At 40.8% G+C, this 19597-nt stretch overlaps 1 protein-coding gene across 2 annotated transcripts in view; it reads left to right on the top strand.

The window, feature by feature from the left end:
* The window catches only part of LOC146703632 (uncharacterized), a 102693-nt gene extending 83609 nt beyond the window's left edge, over positions 1-19084 (top strand). For both annotated transcript variants that reach the window (XM_085466922.1, XM_085466921.1), the window contains exons 12-17: positions 5025-5218; positions 7418-7488; positions 9842-9999; positions 11514-11658; positions 12135-12278; positions 12367-19084. In XM_085466922.1, the coding sequence (XP_085323048.1) occupies positions 5025-5218; positions 7418-7488; positions 9842-9999; positions 11514-11658; positions 12135-12278; positions 12367-12630 (976 nt within the window). In that variant the 3' untranslated portion in view covers positions 12631-19084. The remainder of the gene's footprint in view (positions 1-5024; positions 5219-7417; positions 7489-9841; positions 10000-11513; positions 11659-12134; positions 12279-12366) is intronic.
* Positions 19085-19597: the final 513 nt, after the last annotated feature.

The following is a 19597-nucleotide window of genomic DNA, read 5'->3' as shown; positions in this document are numbered from 1 at the left end:
CTCAGGTTTCTCATTTACAAAGATGGCTCCTCAAGGCCTGTTCCTAATGAGCGATGTGCACCCTGCACCAAAACTTCAAATCCACCAAAAACACTCCGAGCCCATAAACTCATTTTAATAAAGGGTGGAGTAAGCCTGGTGTATGATACAACACTCTGAGACAACACAGTGCTTCCAGTTTTACAATAAATTTGGTCTACATTTGAGGTGTTTCTAAAGGTTTGGATGAAAATTATTATTAAATAATAATAATTATTAAAACTTCATTAAAGTAACATGAGCAGTTAAATGAAAAGACGGGTTATTTATATGGAAAATGGTTCCAATTTAAATGTGTACTTGAGATATTATAAGCTGTCCATTTGGGAATGACGGCCATGGGAAAATATTCTGCATAAAAGTGCCGCTAGAAAAGTCGTTGTTACTGATGTAACCCCAGTTCTATGAGTATGTGTATACCCCAATGGGCTTCAGTGAGTTCTGTAGGGCAGCAAGAGGCAAGAGACCCTTTGCTTTCATCCTTGGCAATAATAAACATATAGTAATGTGGACTAGAGAAATATGGACCAAACCTCTAACTGAAAACGATCAAAGTAGTAACAGCAATAGGAGGTCAAACAACAGAATCAATGTCTGACAAACGAGGCTGGTAGCACCAAAACCTGCAGCTCAGGCTGGTTCCTGTAGGAAGTCTCTATAGACTCCAGTGTTAAAGGGCCCAAATTTACAGCAGAAATAAATATGTTTACAAGCCTGGCATTTGTTATAATTGTCATATTTTATTGGAACTTTAATAGGATTTTGTACTTTGTATTATTACAACCGTAACGGACAAGACCGGGGGACGGAAAAAGGGCAAAGTGAGGGGCGGCGGCATGGTGCAGACGACCCACAGCTGCCGTCAGCACAGCCCCTCAATGTTTAATTCATCGAATAATCTGAAACTCTTTAGAAAGAGTTTATTAATGTCATTTTCTCAGAGAAAGTGGTTTGTGAATCCTGAAGAAAAAGTAACACATCATCCAAATATAGATTTATTATTACTTATCTACGTTCTTGCATTTTATGCTAACAGTGAAGCAGAGCCTGGTGCCCCTTTGAAGACAGAAGCTGGAGGATGTTCTGCATCTAGAGACAATATTGTAGTTTCAGTGTTTTTACTACATGAATAGCCTATCAGATTAAGTAATCTAGGTGTACTTGTTGATAAGTGCCTACCTTTTATGAAACCGGTTTGGTCAGGATGTATTATGAGGGGGGTTATGTCTCTAATCTCTTTGAGAGTGCTGTCCAGACTCTTTTAAGGTCAACGTTAATAAAGGGTTTGGGCGACAGCTGGTGGGAAATACAGGGTCTTTGCCTGGTTTTAGCAGGAGACTAGTGTTGGCAGAATTCATATTTGGTGGTAGTCCGTCATGTTCCTTGATTTCCTGCGATGTTCTTCAGAATACTGCTGCCAGAATTGTCCAGAATAGACCTCTGCTAGAAATCCATCTGCACCTGGAGCCTTATTATTGGGCATACTTTTCAGGGCTTCCTGGAGTTCACCTGATGTCAGCAGTGAATCCAATGCTAGCGTTTGATCTGATGATTTCAGAAGCGTTATGTTGTCGAGAAAGTGATCGATTTCGTTTTTAGGTGGCTTTATCTCTGGTGAATATAAAGATTTGTAAATGTCCCTGAAAGTGCTGTTTATTGTTTAAGGGTCACATTGTTACAGTCTGGCTGACTATGTGGAGCGAGAAGGAGGACCTGAGTGCAGACACGCAAAAGGAAACTTTGATTTAACTAAGTACGAGCTGCTTATTTAAGGCTGGTTGAACAATACAAAAATAAAAGGGCAAAGGCGAAACTAAACAATAACCTAGACTGGGTGAACTAAGATTAAACATGGAAAAATAACCTTAAAGTGAACATCTGGCACGGATACATGGGGAAAAACCCAGAAACATGACATGAACATAGCAGACGACCAGACAAGGAATGAATGAAAACACACAGACTAAATACACACAGGAGGTGATCAGGGGAAGTGGAAACACACGGGGAAGCAGACTGACTGGAATGAACATAATGACGCCACAGGGGAAGTGAAACTAAACACAATGAACATGGGACAACCAGCCTCTTCAAAATAAAACAGGAAACATAACGAGATGCAGACATGGCATCGCGAACCTGATGACACATGAAAGGTGAGGGAGACTTAAACACGGGGAATCTAATAAACAATGATCTATAACAGGGCAACCCAGGCAAAATAAAACAAGCTTAAGATAACTAAGACTTAAACATAAACAATGAATATCAAAATATAAGAAAGCTCAAAGCACTGGGTTAAACGACCCAGGACCGTGACACATATACTGTTTTCCCAGACCCAGTTTAAGTCTTTATTCAATCTTTCTTTAGTTTTAACTGGTTAGCTAGAAATTTCATTTAAGTCTAGTGTTGCTTTACATATTTTGCGACAACACGTATGCTTCTTCTAAGGATTTGATGATTTCTTTTCATTCCTGAATATATTTGTTTTCTCTTTTCTTTTTTATGATGTGAATGAAATTATTTTACCTCTCATCACAGCTTCCCCTGCTTCCCAGAGAACAGATGCTCATGATCCAGGCAGTCTAAATATAAAGCCCACTCTTTTTAAAAATATTTAATAAAACCTTCATCTTTAAATCTCTAGTTTTTACTTGGTGACCTCTTTATTTATTTGAATTAAAAAAAAACACAGGAGCATGATCTCTGACAGCTATAGGGTTTATCTCAGTGCCTGAAGTGTCACTCAGCAGTGAGCTGCTGACTAGGAAACAATCAAGACGAGAGTAGAAAGTATATTCCTTACGGTGAAGGATGAAGGAAACACCATGCATCTCAAAGTCCGAAATCGCACACGCACTGTTTAATTATATTTGTGGATTGCCAACAGAGCTGTTCCTGCATTTCTTCATTTAGTCCAAAATTGAGGTCGGCCCTGAGAACAAATGAGCAACCTTGGTATTCAGAGAGTGCACTAAAAAAAGCGTGGAAGAACGAGGGGTCATGAACATTTGGGCCATATACACTGACAGAACAAAACTTTTTGCTACCTATAAATGATGTAACTATTAGAAATCTACCCTGTGATTGTAAAATTAGCATTTTTATGTATTAAAATTGCTCCTCCCCTTTGCCTGGGGTTATAGCAGGCTGAGAGCACATGAGAAAACTCAGGTGTTTTAAGTTCATCTGTAGCTGTGACAGGTCTATGAGTCTCTTGTAATAAAATAATATCTGCCTGAGGTCACATGGAGCCAACACCATGCACATTCCATGTGATAAACCTTAGTGTGCCCATAGTTGTGTGTGTGTGTGTGTAGCTAATGTTGAGCGCTGTGTGTGAATGAGAAAAAACACACTTCCATTGGGTGTAAGAAAGTGTGTGGTGAGAGTTTCCATTAAAGTGCAAATACATAGATCCGAGTGGTGCTTGGTGTTGTGTGATCACGTGTGCACATTAACTTATATGAGCGATATTATTATATGTGCACACCTGTGTGTGTGTGTGTGTGTGTGAGTCCTTTATGTCTGTGTGCACTGTGAGGCTGTAGTGCGTATCTGTGTGATCGTGCAGATGAAATAATGATTGTGTAATGACAGAAGGTGCAGAAGCAGTAAAAAAGAAAGAAAACTAATTGGAAAAGGGTTGTGGGTGAGAGGGAGTGCAAAGATAACAAACAGCCCACGATCTTAGAGGAAAGTTGTGTGTGACTTAGTAGGAAAACAGCTGATCTGTGCAGCGAGAGGAGGAAGAAAAACATGCAAAGGGACACAAGGGAGGGATGAAAGAGAAAACCCAACATATCTAACAGTTTTATAGCAGTTATCTAACAAGAAATATGGCTGCTGTGTGGCAGAGATCAGTCCAAAAAGTCTGTATTCTCATTTTAATGAGTGCATATGTGTAGTTTTTTTGGTCTGTGACAAAAATACCAGATATTTCTTCCCTCTTTGTTTTACAGTTCATGGATACAATTTGAAAAGCAAGCTAATTAGCTCCAACTTCAGCTTGGCAGCAGGTAAAATGCTGATGCTGAGACTTGAAGTTGCTGACATCAGTGAGTGACACCACTAGGGTCATCTTTTATATACAGTTTGAAAAAGAAGAAGAAGAATGATACAATTGGAATTTTATTTTTAGTAACAGAAAAATTGTTCTCAGACTTGTATAGCAAGGAAACTTCAGTTTCTTAACGTAATTATTTGTTAAATATTTTGCACTAACATTTATTTTTAACTGATTGAAAAGAAATCTGTTATTTAAGGGTGTTTTCAGCCAAACAATAGGGTGATATGAATAATACTAAACAGCAAAAACTGAATGAAAATCTTTTTTTTTTAAGAACAAAGATGCAGTCTTCCAGAGATTAAGTGTAAAAAAATCTTTGATGCTCAATCTTGAATTTGAATGACTTTGCAGCTTGATGAGATTTTTACATTTTAAAAACAGAATAAGGGTTTATGCTTTCTTAGCTTTTTGAGGAGCCTTTAAAGCCTCAGCGTTTTGTAGCATCCTCTGTGTGATGTGTCGGCATCTCTGAGAGCAGCTGTCCCTCTGGGTAAAGATGCCCCTGTTTTTCACCTCAAAGCAGGAGCAAGATAGATGGTGTCACTCTTTTCCTGTGGTATTTTTTGATCAAGGAGAGTGGACTTCTGTTCTGAGGAGAACAGGAGCACAGCGAGAACGCGAGAGGAAAACACACAATTAAAGCTTTGAAGAAAACTTTGTTCGCTCTGGTTTCCCCCAGCGAGATGATGCTTTGTAAATGTCTTGAAGAGCAGAAGCTGTGCCAAGACACCAGCAGCGGACAGCGATATTACTCATGTGTACGTGTGTGAAATCTCCGGACCTCATGTCCTGTGCTGAGTGTGAGGCAAATGGACAGGATGCATGATGATGTGTTTATTCGCGATGCTAATGAGACATGACACATAAGTGTTGATCACCATGGAGTCTGAACTGTTTTTTTTTCTCCTCATAGGGATGAGGAAGAGCTGCGGAAGTCGTTTTCAGAGCTCGGGGACAGCCTGTGTGACTCCAACTCCTCCAGATCGATGAAGAGGGTAGGCAGCAGCGGGAAGCCCCTGTCGGATGAGTTGCAGCCCACCGGAATGCTGCTGTACAAGAACGGATTCCTGGTTCGCAAAGTCCACGCCGACTCAGACGGAAAGAGAAGTACGAGTTACAAAGTTCAGATTTAGACAATGCTTTGAAACATTTGGCTGCTGCCCAGAGCATCATAAGTGAAACTGTAGGTCATGTCATGTAGAGCACATCCTGTGTGGAGTGTTTGTACTCCAAAGCGAGATGGTTTTTCTTCAACGGCACAGACTAACACATGCTGAGGATTTGGGATTTTAATGCTTTAATTCCAAGAAAAACAACCAGCATTAAATGTCACATTAATCACTCAAATGTCTTTAAAATAAGCTTTATTATTCAACAACATTTAGGCTGGTATTTGAATTTAAAACAATGAATTGATCTGAGGAAATACAGAAAGCAAAGACCTCCGTTATTCGCTTCATTAATGAGTCACAATCAGATGAAATCATTTGCACATATTATGAATATATATACATAAAAAGTAACCAATATTGACCTCCGTTTAAGTGCGATTTCCCCCCAAAGCATGTACTTTGCTGCTAGTCGTTGGTGCTGGTGCCTTGATGCACCAGGTTCCACATTAGATAGGTTTTCACTCCAAAACCAGTTGGTTAGGTTTAGGCTCTCCCTGTAGGGAAGAGTGTGAACATGAGAATTAGGGTGTGCGTTGTCCAGTGCAAGCGTCCTCCACCTGGACAGACACTAGTCTTTTTGTACCTTACTGAGTTGAATGAGCCTGCTGCTGAAAACACTCAGTTTGATGACAATTTACTGCATACATTAAAACATCTAAGCTTCCTCAAAAAGTAGAGTCTGCTACATTTTCAGTGCAGGGATCTGGCAGAGCTTAGTGGCAGATTTTTGGAGGCATATCTCTTTAATATAGGCTACGTTTCAGGAGGAGGTTGTTATTACTGCACCACTCGAAAACAGTGGAGTTCACCAGTTTCCAGTCTCCTCACCCCTGTTGACACACCCCACAGAGTCTGAGAATTTCTGCGGGTGATGCAGATGTCTGTCAGATCACAGTTGTCAGTGATCCGGCAGGTCATGGCTGTGTCCACCTGCATCCCTATCAACTTCTCTGAATTGTGTTGAAGGCACCTGATATTGGTTAGGTCTAGGCACTAAAACATGTCAACATATCAGCAGTTTGCACCTTTGCCTCGGCAGGAGGCTTTTATGTTTACCTGGGTTTTCTCCTGGATCTCTGCTTACTCCCACCATTTAATAATATGCTAGCGTAATGCCACCTATTTCAACACTGAGCACTCGGTCAGTCACTTTCTGGTTAAATAAAGGTTAAAAATATTTAAAACTAGATAAATAGGTCAAATCAAATATGGGTGGGCCCTCAAAACACAAATCAAATCCATATGAGATGAGATAGGACTGGGGCCTCTCACTACAGTGAAAAACACCAAAAATACAATATAATATATAAATTATACACCAGATTTAGTTGAGGGAAATCACAGATTAGTGATTAGAGTGCATTACTTTCAGCTAAGTGTGGGTAATGTGGGGTGGCTGGAGCTGTGGTTCAATCCCAGGCTGCTCCAGTCTGCGTGCCAAGTATCCTTTGGCACGCAGACTGGATAATAACCCCTGATGGATGCTCTCCGATGCATCCATCAGAGTGTCAATGTGTGTGAATGTTAGATAGAAATCACCAAGTAAGAAAAGGCATGGAAAAACGGGCTTGCATGAATGGGTGTGAATGAGGCGTGTTGCATGAAGCACTTTGTAGCACGCAGTCATAAAGATGTTTATGAGAGTGGCACAAACAAGATTTTCAAATATGTCAGTAATAGACCAGATGAATGTGAGACTGATAACTGTGATGTTCTGGCAGGGAAGTCTGTGTGTTGGATTTAATTATGCGGACAGCCACTACAACACAGATAGCAACAAGTGTGCCCCAGACTGGCAGTTTTCTGTGTTGTGTGTTCACAGTATAAGGGTTAAATGTTAGGTGTGTCAGCTCTCCCCAAAAGTTCCTGTAACTCAAGTCGAGCCCACCTCATGACCTTTAGGCCACAGCTAGCCCAAACAACGAAACAAAATCAAGTGCCATAAGTGGCCCAGATTATACCCTAATGTGTGGACTATCTGGGAGCAGACGACACTGGGTTACATGTGCAGTTTTGATTGAAGGTTTCCTGGATGCACCTCTGACTTAGTGCTGCAAAGCTAAGAGCACGATGTAACTTTGTATCTATGACTGGAAGTCTGTAATTAACATTTAATGTTTTCTGCTCCTCGCAGCACCGAGAGGGAAGAGAGGGTGGAAGACTTTCTATGCCATCCTTAAAGGGCTAATCCTCTACCTGCAAAAAGTAAGTTTCACACAGTAGACATATGTTTAGTTATAAAAACTAACTAAATAAATAAATAAAATCTAAAGGGCTGAGTGAGAAACAATTTGCAACAGCCACTGTTTGATATTCATTATTCAACCTTTTAAAGAACGGTTGACTGCATCTCCATAAACATCCTGTCTTACTTTCATGCCAGCAGCAGATTTTTAACAGAAGGTGGATCTTTATCCCTGCGGTGAACGTCTCTTTAGAAACCCAACAACAACAAAAAAGTTCTGCACCAAATGTTACCTGCCTGCCTGCAAACGAGCTCTTAAGATGATTTATTGATTTATTTAAGCAAAATATCAGCAATGAAAAAAGCAGCAGCTTTGCACTGACAGCTCAAGAAGCAATCTGTCCTTTAGAGTCACGTTTTGGTGCCTACTTCCTGTTTACACGAATACATGTTGCTGTGACATAATGTCCTCGTGCAGGCCGGGCCTTGGCACCGTGCAGAGGACCCATACGGAGCGGCGGTGGGCCTGGGTAACCTCTGCCAACATAACAGGCCACTGCTGCTCCAAATTCCCCCTGAATGCAGAGAAAATTGTGCCTGTAGGGATGCTGTGGCTCTGTTCTCTAAAATAATAACTGAACTTTATTTTTACGGAGGTTTTTTCACTAAGGTCTTCAAGGTTAATTCAAGGCTCATGATTCTTGTGGTGTGTGTTGTCAACACAAGTCCTGTGTAAGGATTTACAGTGACCTTTGACCTCTCCTTCAAGATCAATAGACTAATTTGAAGGTCAAAGTGATAATAATGCTTTATAGAGTTATTATTTTTTTAGACAATAACATAAACTTGTAATTAAACACTTTTTTGACATGTGACTAATTATGCTATATGCAGAGCTATTAATTATGTTTTCATGCCATTGTTATAGAACTAAAAGTGTGGAAATATTTACTTTTTATAAAGGTCACATATGTGATGTGGAGGAATAATATCCATTAGCACGTTTAGGCCTAGGGCGGTGCGGTGGTTCAAACCCACAGCAAGAAGATTTCAGGCTCAAATCCAGCAGCCAGGTATTGAGTTTGTTTGTTCTCCTAGAAACATGGATGTTAGCTTAACTGGTGGGTAAATGTTGGCTGTAGGGGTGAATGTGAGCATAAGTAAATACAATAACATCTAATAAACCTTTGTGAGATCAGCTTTATCAAATAAAAGCTTAATGGAGAACGTGACACTTTGTCAGTATATTTTGGTTATTGATTACCCTGTGATTTGTAGACGTATGCATTCGAATCAAAATAATTAATTTAGATGTTTTTAAGTTAAATTAAATTGTTTCAGACTTTGTCGTGGTAAAAAAATCTTCCACTAGTGCTTCAGTTTAGATATGAGAACTGTCAAAACTCAAGCCTTTAAAGTTAGCTGAGGTATGAGTCAAGTAATATTTAAAAAATAACTTTTTTATCAAATTAAAAATAATTTGAGAAGTTTATGTCCACAGCTTTGTTCTTCCTTAACGAAAACGTATACGTCTGTCATGAAACCAAAATATCTTCAACTCAAATAAGGTATCAAATATATATTTTATATTTTTATTCTTACTGTTGAACGATTTTTTAATAATTAACTAAACTTAAAAAATTAAAACTAAAAGTTAAAACACATATTGTTTACCAGAAATTTAAAAAGAAAAGAAAAGAAAACTAGACCTTTAAAGAAAATCAAAACTAAATCGAATGGTGATTGTGTACATGCAAAACTAACCATAATAAATAAAAATATGTAGGAAATAACTACTTTAAGTATTAATAATAATAATAAGGTCAATACAACCTGCCTGAGGAGGCACTGATCTCTGCATAGCTGCAACAAACAACAAGAAACTAATTAAAACTAGACTAAAAATTCAAAATTAATAAAACTAATAAAATAATAAAACTAATAAAACTGAACCTATTCCATATCGTCACTGTCATTATATTATGCTGCTATTCATACTGTCATCATATTAATGCTGCTATCCTGTATATATTGTACATACTATTGTTTGAGTACTTACGATTGTTTTTTTTGTACTTTTTATATTTTACATTTATATTTATTATTGAAACTTGCACCAAGGGAGTGGCACTCCAATTTCGTTGTACTCTGTACAATGACAATAAAGGCTATTCTATTCTATTCTATTCTAAAATTTAAAAAAAAAACCTGATGAGAGACGCCTACAGAGCTCACATTCAGAGCAATATCAGTTGCTTCATGTAAATGTGTATAAGCGTCACCCACTCCTCCAATAAAATATGATCATAGTCAGCATCTTTAATGAGCGTTTGCACTGCAACACACCATTCTCCTTTATACCTGTCGTTCCAGGGGGAGTACAGGCCCGATAAGCAGCTCTCTGATGAGGACCTGAAGAACGCCGTGTCCATCCATCACTCTCTGGCAATGAAAGCTTCAGACTACAGCAAGAGACCCAACGTGTTTTACCTGCGGACGGCGGACTGGAGGGTGTATCTCTTCCAAGCGCCGTGAGTCTCTTTATGCTCTTCTCGCTGAGCTTGAACAAACGCACACGCTGTACGATTTATAGCTCCCACGCTGAGCAGCGTGGACAGCTGTGCAACATCTGCAGCAGAGCAGAAAATTCAGACAGCTAAAAAAAGAACAAATAAGAAACACCCATGTTTTATTCCACTCTTCTCTTAGTGCTGACTTGCCGTCTCTGGCAATGTTACACTGAACAATCAAAAGTATGTGGACACCCCTGTTTTTAACTACATGAGCCCACATGAACAGATACTGGTGGATGTTGGGGTGGTGGAGGGGTTGACTCTGCAGGAAGCGATGCAAGCAAAGAGCTGCGCTGATATTCCAGAGGGGGGAGGAGGTTTGGTATGTGACACAGCACAGCTCAAGCTGCAAGCCTGAACTTGCTTTCAGCCTTTGTTCTGTTTCACTTCATGTCACGTGGAAATCTGAACTGCATAAAGTCATGAACTTACGTGATTAATTCTGGAGTCTATTCCAGCTACCATAGTGCGAGAGGTGTCGCAAACCCTGCACAGTGAAGATAAGTGCCAATCGAAAACAATACATAAATGGTAAAAAGGGCTATAAAACATGATTAAAAGGAAACTCAAATGCAGTATCACATAAAATAGAAGTCAGTAAAGGTGTGTTTTATGAGGCAAATCATTCTTCAAGCCTTTGCTCCTCAGGTAGGTCCTTTTAAAGCCGGGGACCCTGATTACACCCTTGCCCAGCCTTTTGGAACAGACAGAAAGATCCACCTGAAGAATAAGGCTGTGCACTGACTTAAAAGGAGTCAACATTTCTGCTCTGACCCAGATGCACTTTAAAATTAATCAGTAAAATCCAACCATCCTACAAAACCAAAGCTGGGATTTGGGGTTATTGAACCGATGGCATGAGTAGAGGCTGTTTCGGTTCACAATACTATGGTGTCCACATATTTCTGGCCATATAGTGCTGCTGATAACAGCTGAATGTCCACCCTCAGCAGCACTCATGTGCTTACAGATTAGTGATACATGGAGAGGATGCGCGATGAAGGTGAAGGTGTGTGTCTGTGTGTGTGTGTCTTAGCAGGATCCAGGAAGTGGCACATGATTGGCCACATGTTTCAGGCCCCAGGAGGACCGGCTCTGTGCTCCAGTTGCAGCTTGCATTTGTCCCAGATACTGTACCCCTCTCTGCGCCTTTCTCCTCTCCTCGTCTCTCTCTCCGCCCGTCTCTCCCTGATGATTTAAGCGATGCTGTCTGATTCGATCTGATATTACTCGGGCTCTTAATGGGCCTGTTAATGTAAAACAGGACTTTTTTCTCTCTCTCATCTGTTAATTGGCTCCAAAATAATTTCTTTGTTAACAGCAGCGCTGCTTTCTCTGATAATTATCCCTTTGATGTTGTAAACCAGCCATGAGCGGATGTGAGCGGGCATCGCAGAGGAGAAGCATTTGTACTGTATGTGTTTTGGAGTTTGTAATTAATCGTGTGTGTGCGTCTGTGTTAATCATCTCAGGAACGCGGAGCAGATGCAGTCTTGGATCACACGGATCAACACAGTGGCCGCCATGTTCTCATCTCCTCCTTTTCCAGCAGCCATCGGCTCGCAGAAGAAGTTCAGCCGGCCACTCCTGCCGGGGACGATGTCGAAACTGTCCGAGGTATCCTAACTTTAATGAGTCTGACAGGTGGCTGATTCCACTCTGAGTATATCAAAGTAAATAAAAGATGGGCGTAGCTTCTGTTTAAGTGGTTTAAAGTGGCCTAAGCCTCCATTAATGACCAGCAGGGGGCGACTCTTGAAGTTGTAGAAAAAGAAAAGTCTGATTGTACAAAAGCTTAAGAACTCCACGTGGAGTCACATGGTCTCTTAGTTAAACCTTAGTTCACAAATACAGGAGCAGACTGTACGCTGTCTTCACCTTTCACAGGTGGAAAACGTAACTTTATAATTACTGTCTGTGAGAAACAACAGGGGTATGAAAGCAGTTCCCTTGTTTTACGGTGGCAATAGAAAAAAATACAAGTAGACCCAAACCATGCCAATAAAATGCTCAACCAGGAAATCAGTTCCACCTCTGGGTCAGGGTTTTAAGTTTTTCCTCTCATAATCTTGGTTTTAACTCTGTGCTCTCAGGAGGAGCAGGTCAGGTCCCATGAAGCTCGATTCAGAGCCATCTCCACTGAACTGGCTGAGCTGCGCTCTTATCCACCTGACCGCAAGGTGAAAGGACGCGAGCTGGAAGAATACCGCCAGCGAGATGAGTACCTGGACTTTGAGGTGAGCTGGATTCACGAATGAGGAATCGAGTATTTACATGAAACTGTCTCGCCTTAAATTTAGATTTTCTTCTTTTCTTTTTTTATAGAAAACGCGGTACGGGACCTACGTCATGTTGCTGCGAGCTAAAATCCGAAGCGGCGAGGAAGACCTGTCTGTATTCGAGTCTCAGCTTCTGGAGGACAACGGGCTGCAGAGGGCTCACTCCAGCCCCACGCTGCAGGACAGCAGCCAGGCCAGCCTGGCCAGCAGCACCAGGGACGGCGGCAACAGCAGCAAAGCCAGCGGCTGCAGCAGCAAGCAGCGGCAGGAAGGCCAGAGACACAGCTACCGACAGGCCGTCAAGAAGTGAGACGAGGCGGGGGCGCCGGGAGCGGCACGGCGTTGCACTGCCAGCGGCAGGCTGTCTCCCTGCAGAGGTTTTGTTTGGAGCTCTGCTTGAAGGGGGGAGCAGGAGTGAGGGTCTAACCCACGCCTTCCCCCAAAACACGAGGCCCTACCCGGCACCCCAATCTTCTCATCTAACCGAGGAGGTGCAGATCCTGTGACTGGCAGACAGGCTAGTGCAGGAGGTGGGAGGGAGCGCTGGGAGGTCACGGATCTGCAGACGAGGTGTCTTTGAGAACGTACGCTGGGTGCCGCAGCAGACTGTGAGGCAGAGAGGCTGCTTACGGATCGGACGGGGCAGCGCACAGGGACCTACATCCAGCATCCTTTCCTTTTTTCTTCCTCTTTTGTTCTTTCAAGGCACCTCCGGCCGCGTTCTCACACCTTTTTTCTTGACCTTACACTCCGTTTTTTGGGACCAAACATGTTTACACACACTTTGAATTGTCATCACATTATAGACGACTGATGATTTGATTTCTGTTGAATTTCTGCCGCTGCTCTTGAGGTGAAGCGCTGTAATAATAATTAAAAAAAACAAAAAACTTAGGAAACATCACCAGGTCTACGGAGCCATTACATTCCAGCTCCTTTTTTTTCCACCACGGTGTGTTCACATTCCACACAGGAGCTGCAAATTCCAGCTTTCAGCTCCTGTATGTTTCGCTGAAGGTGGTTTCCAGTTAAATAAGTGTGTGGCTGCAGTATGCGACGTGGCCGCTGCGTACAGCTCGTCTTTCCTCCTTTCTCTAGCCGCTGACGGCCAACTAGAGGTGACGACGTCAGCAGGAGTTCACAGTCCTCCTGATATGCAGCCAAACACTGCATGACACAAAGAGAAAGAGGTCTTTTTCTTTTTTTTTTGCTCTACTTGAACTCGAGCATCTCTTGCTTTTTGCTTCTGTCCTGTGATGTGCTTATGTTCTCTTTCTTGGCCGAATGTTGTTTTCTGCAGTGATCCGCATGCCTGCATCCAGCACTGCTTCTTTTAGGGCTTTTTACTACTTTGAAGGCAAAAATCTGAGAGCGGAGAAGCTGCTCTCGGTGAGGGGTGGGGAGCAGGTTCGTTCAGTCACTCTCCTCATGCCAGTGCCATACCCAACACGTGTAATCTTCATCTGTACTTATAAACCCGACTCACTGGACAGACCCTGAATGTTCTTTGTTTTTCGATATTTTTACAGTATTTTACAGTCATTTGTTGGTGTTGAACTTCATGTGTATGTCAAGTGTATGATGAAATATCTCTTTGTAAACATCCAGGATATGTTGTATATAACGCACCATATATTGTAGTATATATGACAGTATATTTACAATATATTCAGCACACTCATGAGAAGCTGCATTGGGTATACACACACACAAGTCTGGAAATCGCTACTTGGTAATCACATTATTTTATTTTTTCTTACAAACTTTATGAATATTATCAAAATAAGTCTATCAAAAATTAGTAAGGGGGAGTTTTTTGCAGGATTTTAGTGTAAAAAGAAAATTCTTGTGAGGATTTAAGCTCCAGTGGGAACTACTCCAAAGACAGATCATGCTCGAGGTTCTTTGAGAGTCAGCAGCCAGGTTGGTAACACACCCCCGGGCAGTTTAATTAATCCCCCCAAATAAAATGAATTAGGGAGAGAGCCTTAACTCTGATTTAGTGGTCTCTGAGACGCATCAACTGGACTTTTAAAGAAACCGGTCAAAATATTAGGTTTAAAAGTTACACTCCTTCTACCCAACACTGTTAACATCTCTGTTTAACCCACCATAGACTTACGCTGTCAATACCATAAGCCAAGAAAAGTACTCTCCTCTTTTCTACGATGAAGAGTACGGTAGATAAACTCGCCACAACACCGATGAAATTTTGCAGATCCAAAGATCTTCTAAATACTTGAACTCATAGTCTCTGCACTTCCTGTTTCATAGGGGCACTTGTGAGATAATCCATGATGATTGGGGATCTACGGAGGCCAAAACAGCAAATTTTGTGGTGTAAACATTTGTTATTGTTATGTTTTTGAAAGAAGAGATTAATCTATAGTTCAGTTTTTTACTATTTTTATCTTATTATTATTTTTTATTAGAGATGTAAAAACTACCCTGAGTCACTTTATGGAATCTGTGAATTTGATTTCAAACAGGAAGCCTCTAAAATGGGTGCCGTCAGACTAGAGTGACTGCAGCGTGCCTGTGGTGAATCCTTGTCCCACCAATCAGCATGCGTTAGCAAAATGTCAGCAGTTAATTGACAGTTTTAGTCTTTCTGGAAAAATAAATTGGAAGCATATTTTATTTGCAGACATGTTATCTGTACTATATTTCTAAAAACTAAAAGAAGTGTGTTTTGTATTTTCCTTTGTCTAGAAGCAAGTGTACATATTAATTTTACCTCTAATTCATTAAGGACTTTCTCAAGAGTGCCCCTTCTGCATTCCTTCCTGAATCGCATCAAATTTCTCTACAGGAGTATTAACAGAAAGTGGAATAACTCCCCCAGATCAGCTCTGCAATCTAAATGAAAGGATAAAGGGCTTTAAATTTAATAATTGCGTCACAGAGACAGAAAAACTGGATATTTAGTCAAATCTCATTTTGAAAAAATGCTTCAAAAGTTTGGCGACTTTACACTTCACTTCAAAAAGGGCTCAATCCAAAAGTGCAAAAACAAAAACAAAAGTCTTTGATTATCCTAACAGAGCACTGAATAGCACTGCAAGTGCTCACACATTTTTCTACAATACATAGAAGATAAACCTCCTGCCAGGATACAGCTGAAACAGCAGCAAAACTTTACCGTTAATATGTGTGATGCAACAAAACGATTGGCTCGTATCTCTCCGGGGACTCTGAGTGCCACGGCTTCTCTCTCTTATAATGTCTCATTGTTTGCCATGAGCTAATGGCACGATTCAAACTGGATCAGGGCTGATACTGTTGTAAAAGATGCATGGAAAAAAGAATGAAAACAGAATGTAAAAAAGAAGAAGACAAAGAAACTCCTTATTCAGGAGTGAGTGTGATTATGTGTTTGTGTGTGGGCGGACTGATCTAATTATGGAACCACATAATGTTTGGTAGCCATATACACTTCATAGCATTATTAATGCACAGCCATTTATTACTCAGGCTTTAAAACGACACCTTGAGCAGCTGCAGTGCCAGCGTCCAACCAGCAGGGAGAGCTGTCAGCATTCACCCATGTTCTTTCAGCCATAATCACACCTGCTGCACCTGCAGTGAATATGCACGGCGTCACCCGCTCGCCTGAGCAGGTTGGTGGGGGCGGGTATTGCAGGGCTAAATGAGATAGGACCTGTTTGTATTGTAACTACGGATGTCAAGTCTGAGTGTGTTTTGGGAGTGTGTGCTTATGTGAAAGGCTGCAGAGAGCCTTCCAGACCATCTGACTTTTATCCAGCGCCAAATGTGTTGTTTAAAGCTGTACAGTTTCTAGAACAGATGATTGAATATTCAGGCTATTCAGAAGTTAAATAGTTCAGAAAACCTGAGCGTGTCACGGTGTAAGTCTGTTAATCATGTAGATACCTGCAGCGTAAAGCTGAATCTACCCAGAATTTTTGGTTATTGACTGTCATGTGAGTCATTTTAAGGCAGCATCCTCCCCAGAAGTCATCAGCCTTTATGTCTTTTCTTTGTCTTATGTGACACTTTTACTTGCTTTGGGGGCTTTTTGTAAGACAGAAGAAGCAGTTTAAAGACATTTATGCCCAATTTTCAGCAGCTTATTTCATTTAAAGCTCATTGCCTGCTTCTCTTGTCTGCACCTTTGCGCGCTGGTGGTATTAAAAGGTTTTATGTGTATATTGTTGCCATAACTGACCTCCTGTACATTTCGTGTAACTTTACAGACTTTATACTTGTGTGTTATTAGTAATGTTTGCTGTCTGTTATGTGGCCAAACTGTCAATAAGCAGCCAGACTTACAATGAGTACCTTAACACTGACCTATTCTGCTCATTTAAAGCTATATATCTTCAGTCTTAGACTTAACTAGCGTAGCTTTGCATGATCCAGAGCTCAACAATAATCCTGGTTTAGCTGATACTGGGCCCTTGGGGAGGAAGGCATCTTCTGTCTGAAAATAAAACAGTTTTAGACAGAGGATACCTTCCTCCTTATTGGTTGCCTGTCGTAACACTTTATGCCACAGCAGGTGGGCGGGGCTTCTGTGCTCAGATCACCTCATTAGGAATCACAGAGTTAAGAGTATCAGCAGCCACTTTGGATTTGGTTGATTTATACAAATAATGGCCGAAATATTTTGAAACTATGTCCGTGTTTGATATGAGCATCTATCATTCAAACAGAATATAAATAACAGTAAATAAGGAAAAGCATAATAGGTCTACACAGATAAAATGTGAAAACACTTGTCAGATTTTATCTTGAAAACCTACATCTCTTGTTATTGCATACACAAGAAACTGTTATCTATGTTACCCTAAAAGTAAATGTTTTTTGTGTGTGAGTCTGTGTTGACATCGTACGTGTCTCATAACAAGCAGCCAAACTGCACATGAATTTTGTGCTATTTTTATAAAGATGTATTCAAATTTCTGTTTTCTCTGTCAACTGCTGCTTCTGATGTCTAGGCTCAAATAACAGGAGAGCTGAAGGAAATTTCACTTTTTAAATGTGAGGATTTTCTGCTTTGGAAATCTCTTTGGGTTTTAGAGGGAAGAGTTTTCAATAGCTTTTTCGTACCTTTATGCTAATATTTTATGATATGCCCTCAAATGGTTGATCAGAAATTCAATCAGAAGCTCTCCATTTTTTGCTTAGAGGCCAGATTACCCTGTTAATGGTGCAAATTCTCCAATATATGAGTATAATAATGAAACACCTGGAAGCTCGTGGGTTTGGGGACTCTTGGGGCAGTGGCCCATTCAACCTAATTTTGGTAATCCAGCACTGCTGTCTGCACAACATAACAATAAATATCATCTTTTTCAAGTTTTAGGGCTCCACAGACTCGATGCAAAAACATTTATATTTTTAAATATAAATGACAACATGATTTGACCTGTTAGAGCAGCAGGGCCCTGGGCGGTCACCCAACTGATCCTAAACTGGTTCTGGCACCAGATTTAAACCAAAATTAACCCTTAACCAAGCAACATATCAGCTGCATGCCTCATCTGATGCCTTAACCCGGGCAGCCTTTCATTCAATCAACAAAAACAGTGCTGACATTCAAAAGAGTTTAATAGTTGAAAGGTAACTAAGAATTAAACTCGGTTTGATTCAATGTTAGTTATATAGTACCAAATCACAACAACAGTGGAAAGGAAAAACTGGCAAACGTGGCAAGGAAAAACTCCCTTTTAACAGGAAGAAACTTAGAGGGAGAAGAGCATAGGGAGGGGCGGCTATCTGCTGCAACCGGTTGGTGGTGAATCTTAAACTCATAAAATCTCTTTCACAAGAGTGTCCTAGGCCAGCTTTGACCTCAAATATTAGCTCAATGTTACTTTACTGAGGTCGAACTCCTCTATCAGCTGCTGTGTTTTGCTATCGTTAATGCAGTTATCGGTGCACATAGCCTCCATACTATTGCCAACTCTGTGGCCAGATCAGTTTCACCATTTATTAACCGACTGTTTGGGGGATATAAAGAGCTGCACTGAAGTGCGATCCATAAAGTGCCAAAGCCAAACCAACAACAGCCAGAGCAGTCACTTAATCGTCTGTGGCTTTATATGCAGTACAGATTTAAAGAAGTTTAGAGTCTTCACTGTATCTCAAAGTTTTCCCCTTCCCACCGCCTCTCTCCATGTGTTCTCACCACTCACATACATCACAGAGCAGCAGCTGGTCCTCCATGGCACTGGTTAGCATAGAAATGCCTGGTTCCCCTTGATGACGCCTGCGTGATACTCATGTCAAAGTGTTGCACCGTGTTCACAGACGTAGGATATCTGCAGCTCAAACTGTCTCTTCAGCGTGCACTTGTACATCACAGCCTCATTTCTGAATGTAAATAAAGCATGAGATATTACGGCCTGCTTTCATTTATATTATGATTAGAGTATTAAAAGAAGGCTTAATATATAAGGTAGGTCAGCATTTTTTCCTGTCCTTGAGCTCATGGTCATTTCTCTCTTTTTGTTTTTAATCAATGTGAATGAAGGGAATGGCTATATTTAATGCTGTTGTATGCTGTCGTGTTTTAGAGACTTGAGCCAGCTCATACGAATCTTTTTACATGTAGAGGTCTGGTCTGATCCGTCTCAGTGTTTTTTAGACTGGTGCAGATAAGGCGATGTTCATTTTATGCTATACATACAGTGAGCTACATGTGTCACTGCCTTGTTATAACTCACCAAGGAAATGTTGTTTGTGAGCTTCTCACTTTGAGAAGCATAGGAGATAAAATAAAAGTGTTTTGAAAGGTTTACTGCACGTGTGAACATCATTGCGTGGAATGTAAAGTGCCGTACTTAAGCGCTTTAGTCGTGTGCATTAGTTGAATGCTTCTGTACAAATTTCACATGTGAGACTTCAAAAACATGTGCTTATAAAATAGAGTGCTTTAAAAATTTGCTCCACCTTGACCAGCTGCAGTATTAAAAGACAGCGTACATGTTAATATATGAGTTTGAATGACCCATTAATATAATACAGCACTAAAACAGGTGATTCTTTTACACAATGAGTAGAGTTTATGTTGATGTACTTTTTATCTTGATTATGGTATTAGATCCATCGCTGGTGTGCACAAGGAGCTGATTATACTGTTATCAGCTAAAATGTACTGTTTTTTGCCTCTATTAACACATCTCCAGGGGAAAATGACTGAAAAATCTAGCCAGTTGCCATCTTTTATTAACAGTCTATGCAACCCCTCTTTTCACAGGTGTTTAAGTGTTATTAAAACCAGCTGGTCACAAAGTACACATTTGGGGCTC

The sequence above is a fragment of the Copadichromis virginalis genome, linkage group LG8, assembly GCF_057382275.1.
Source record: "Copadichromis virginalis isolate Kocher_CV1m ecotype Utaka linkage group LG8, C_Virginalis_male_GT1.1, whole genome shotgun sequence".
NCBI classification, from domain to species: domain Eukaryota; kingdom Metazoa; phylum Chordata; class Actinopteri; order Cichliformes; family Cichlidae; genus Copadichromis; species Copadichromis virginalis.
The sequence above is the reverse complement of the archived record's forward strand: the minus strand, read 5'-3'. Positions and strand labels throughout refer to the sequence as shown.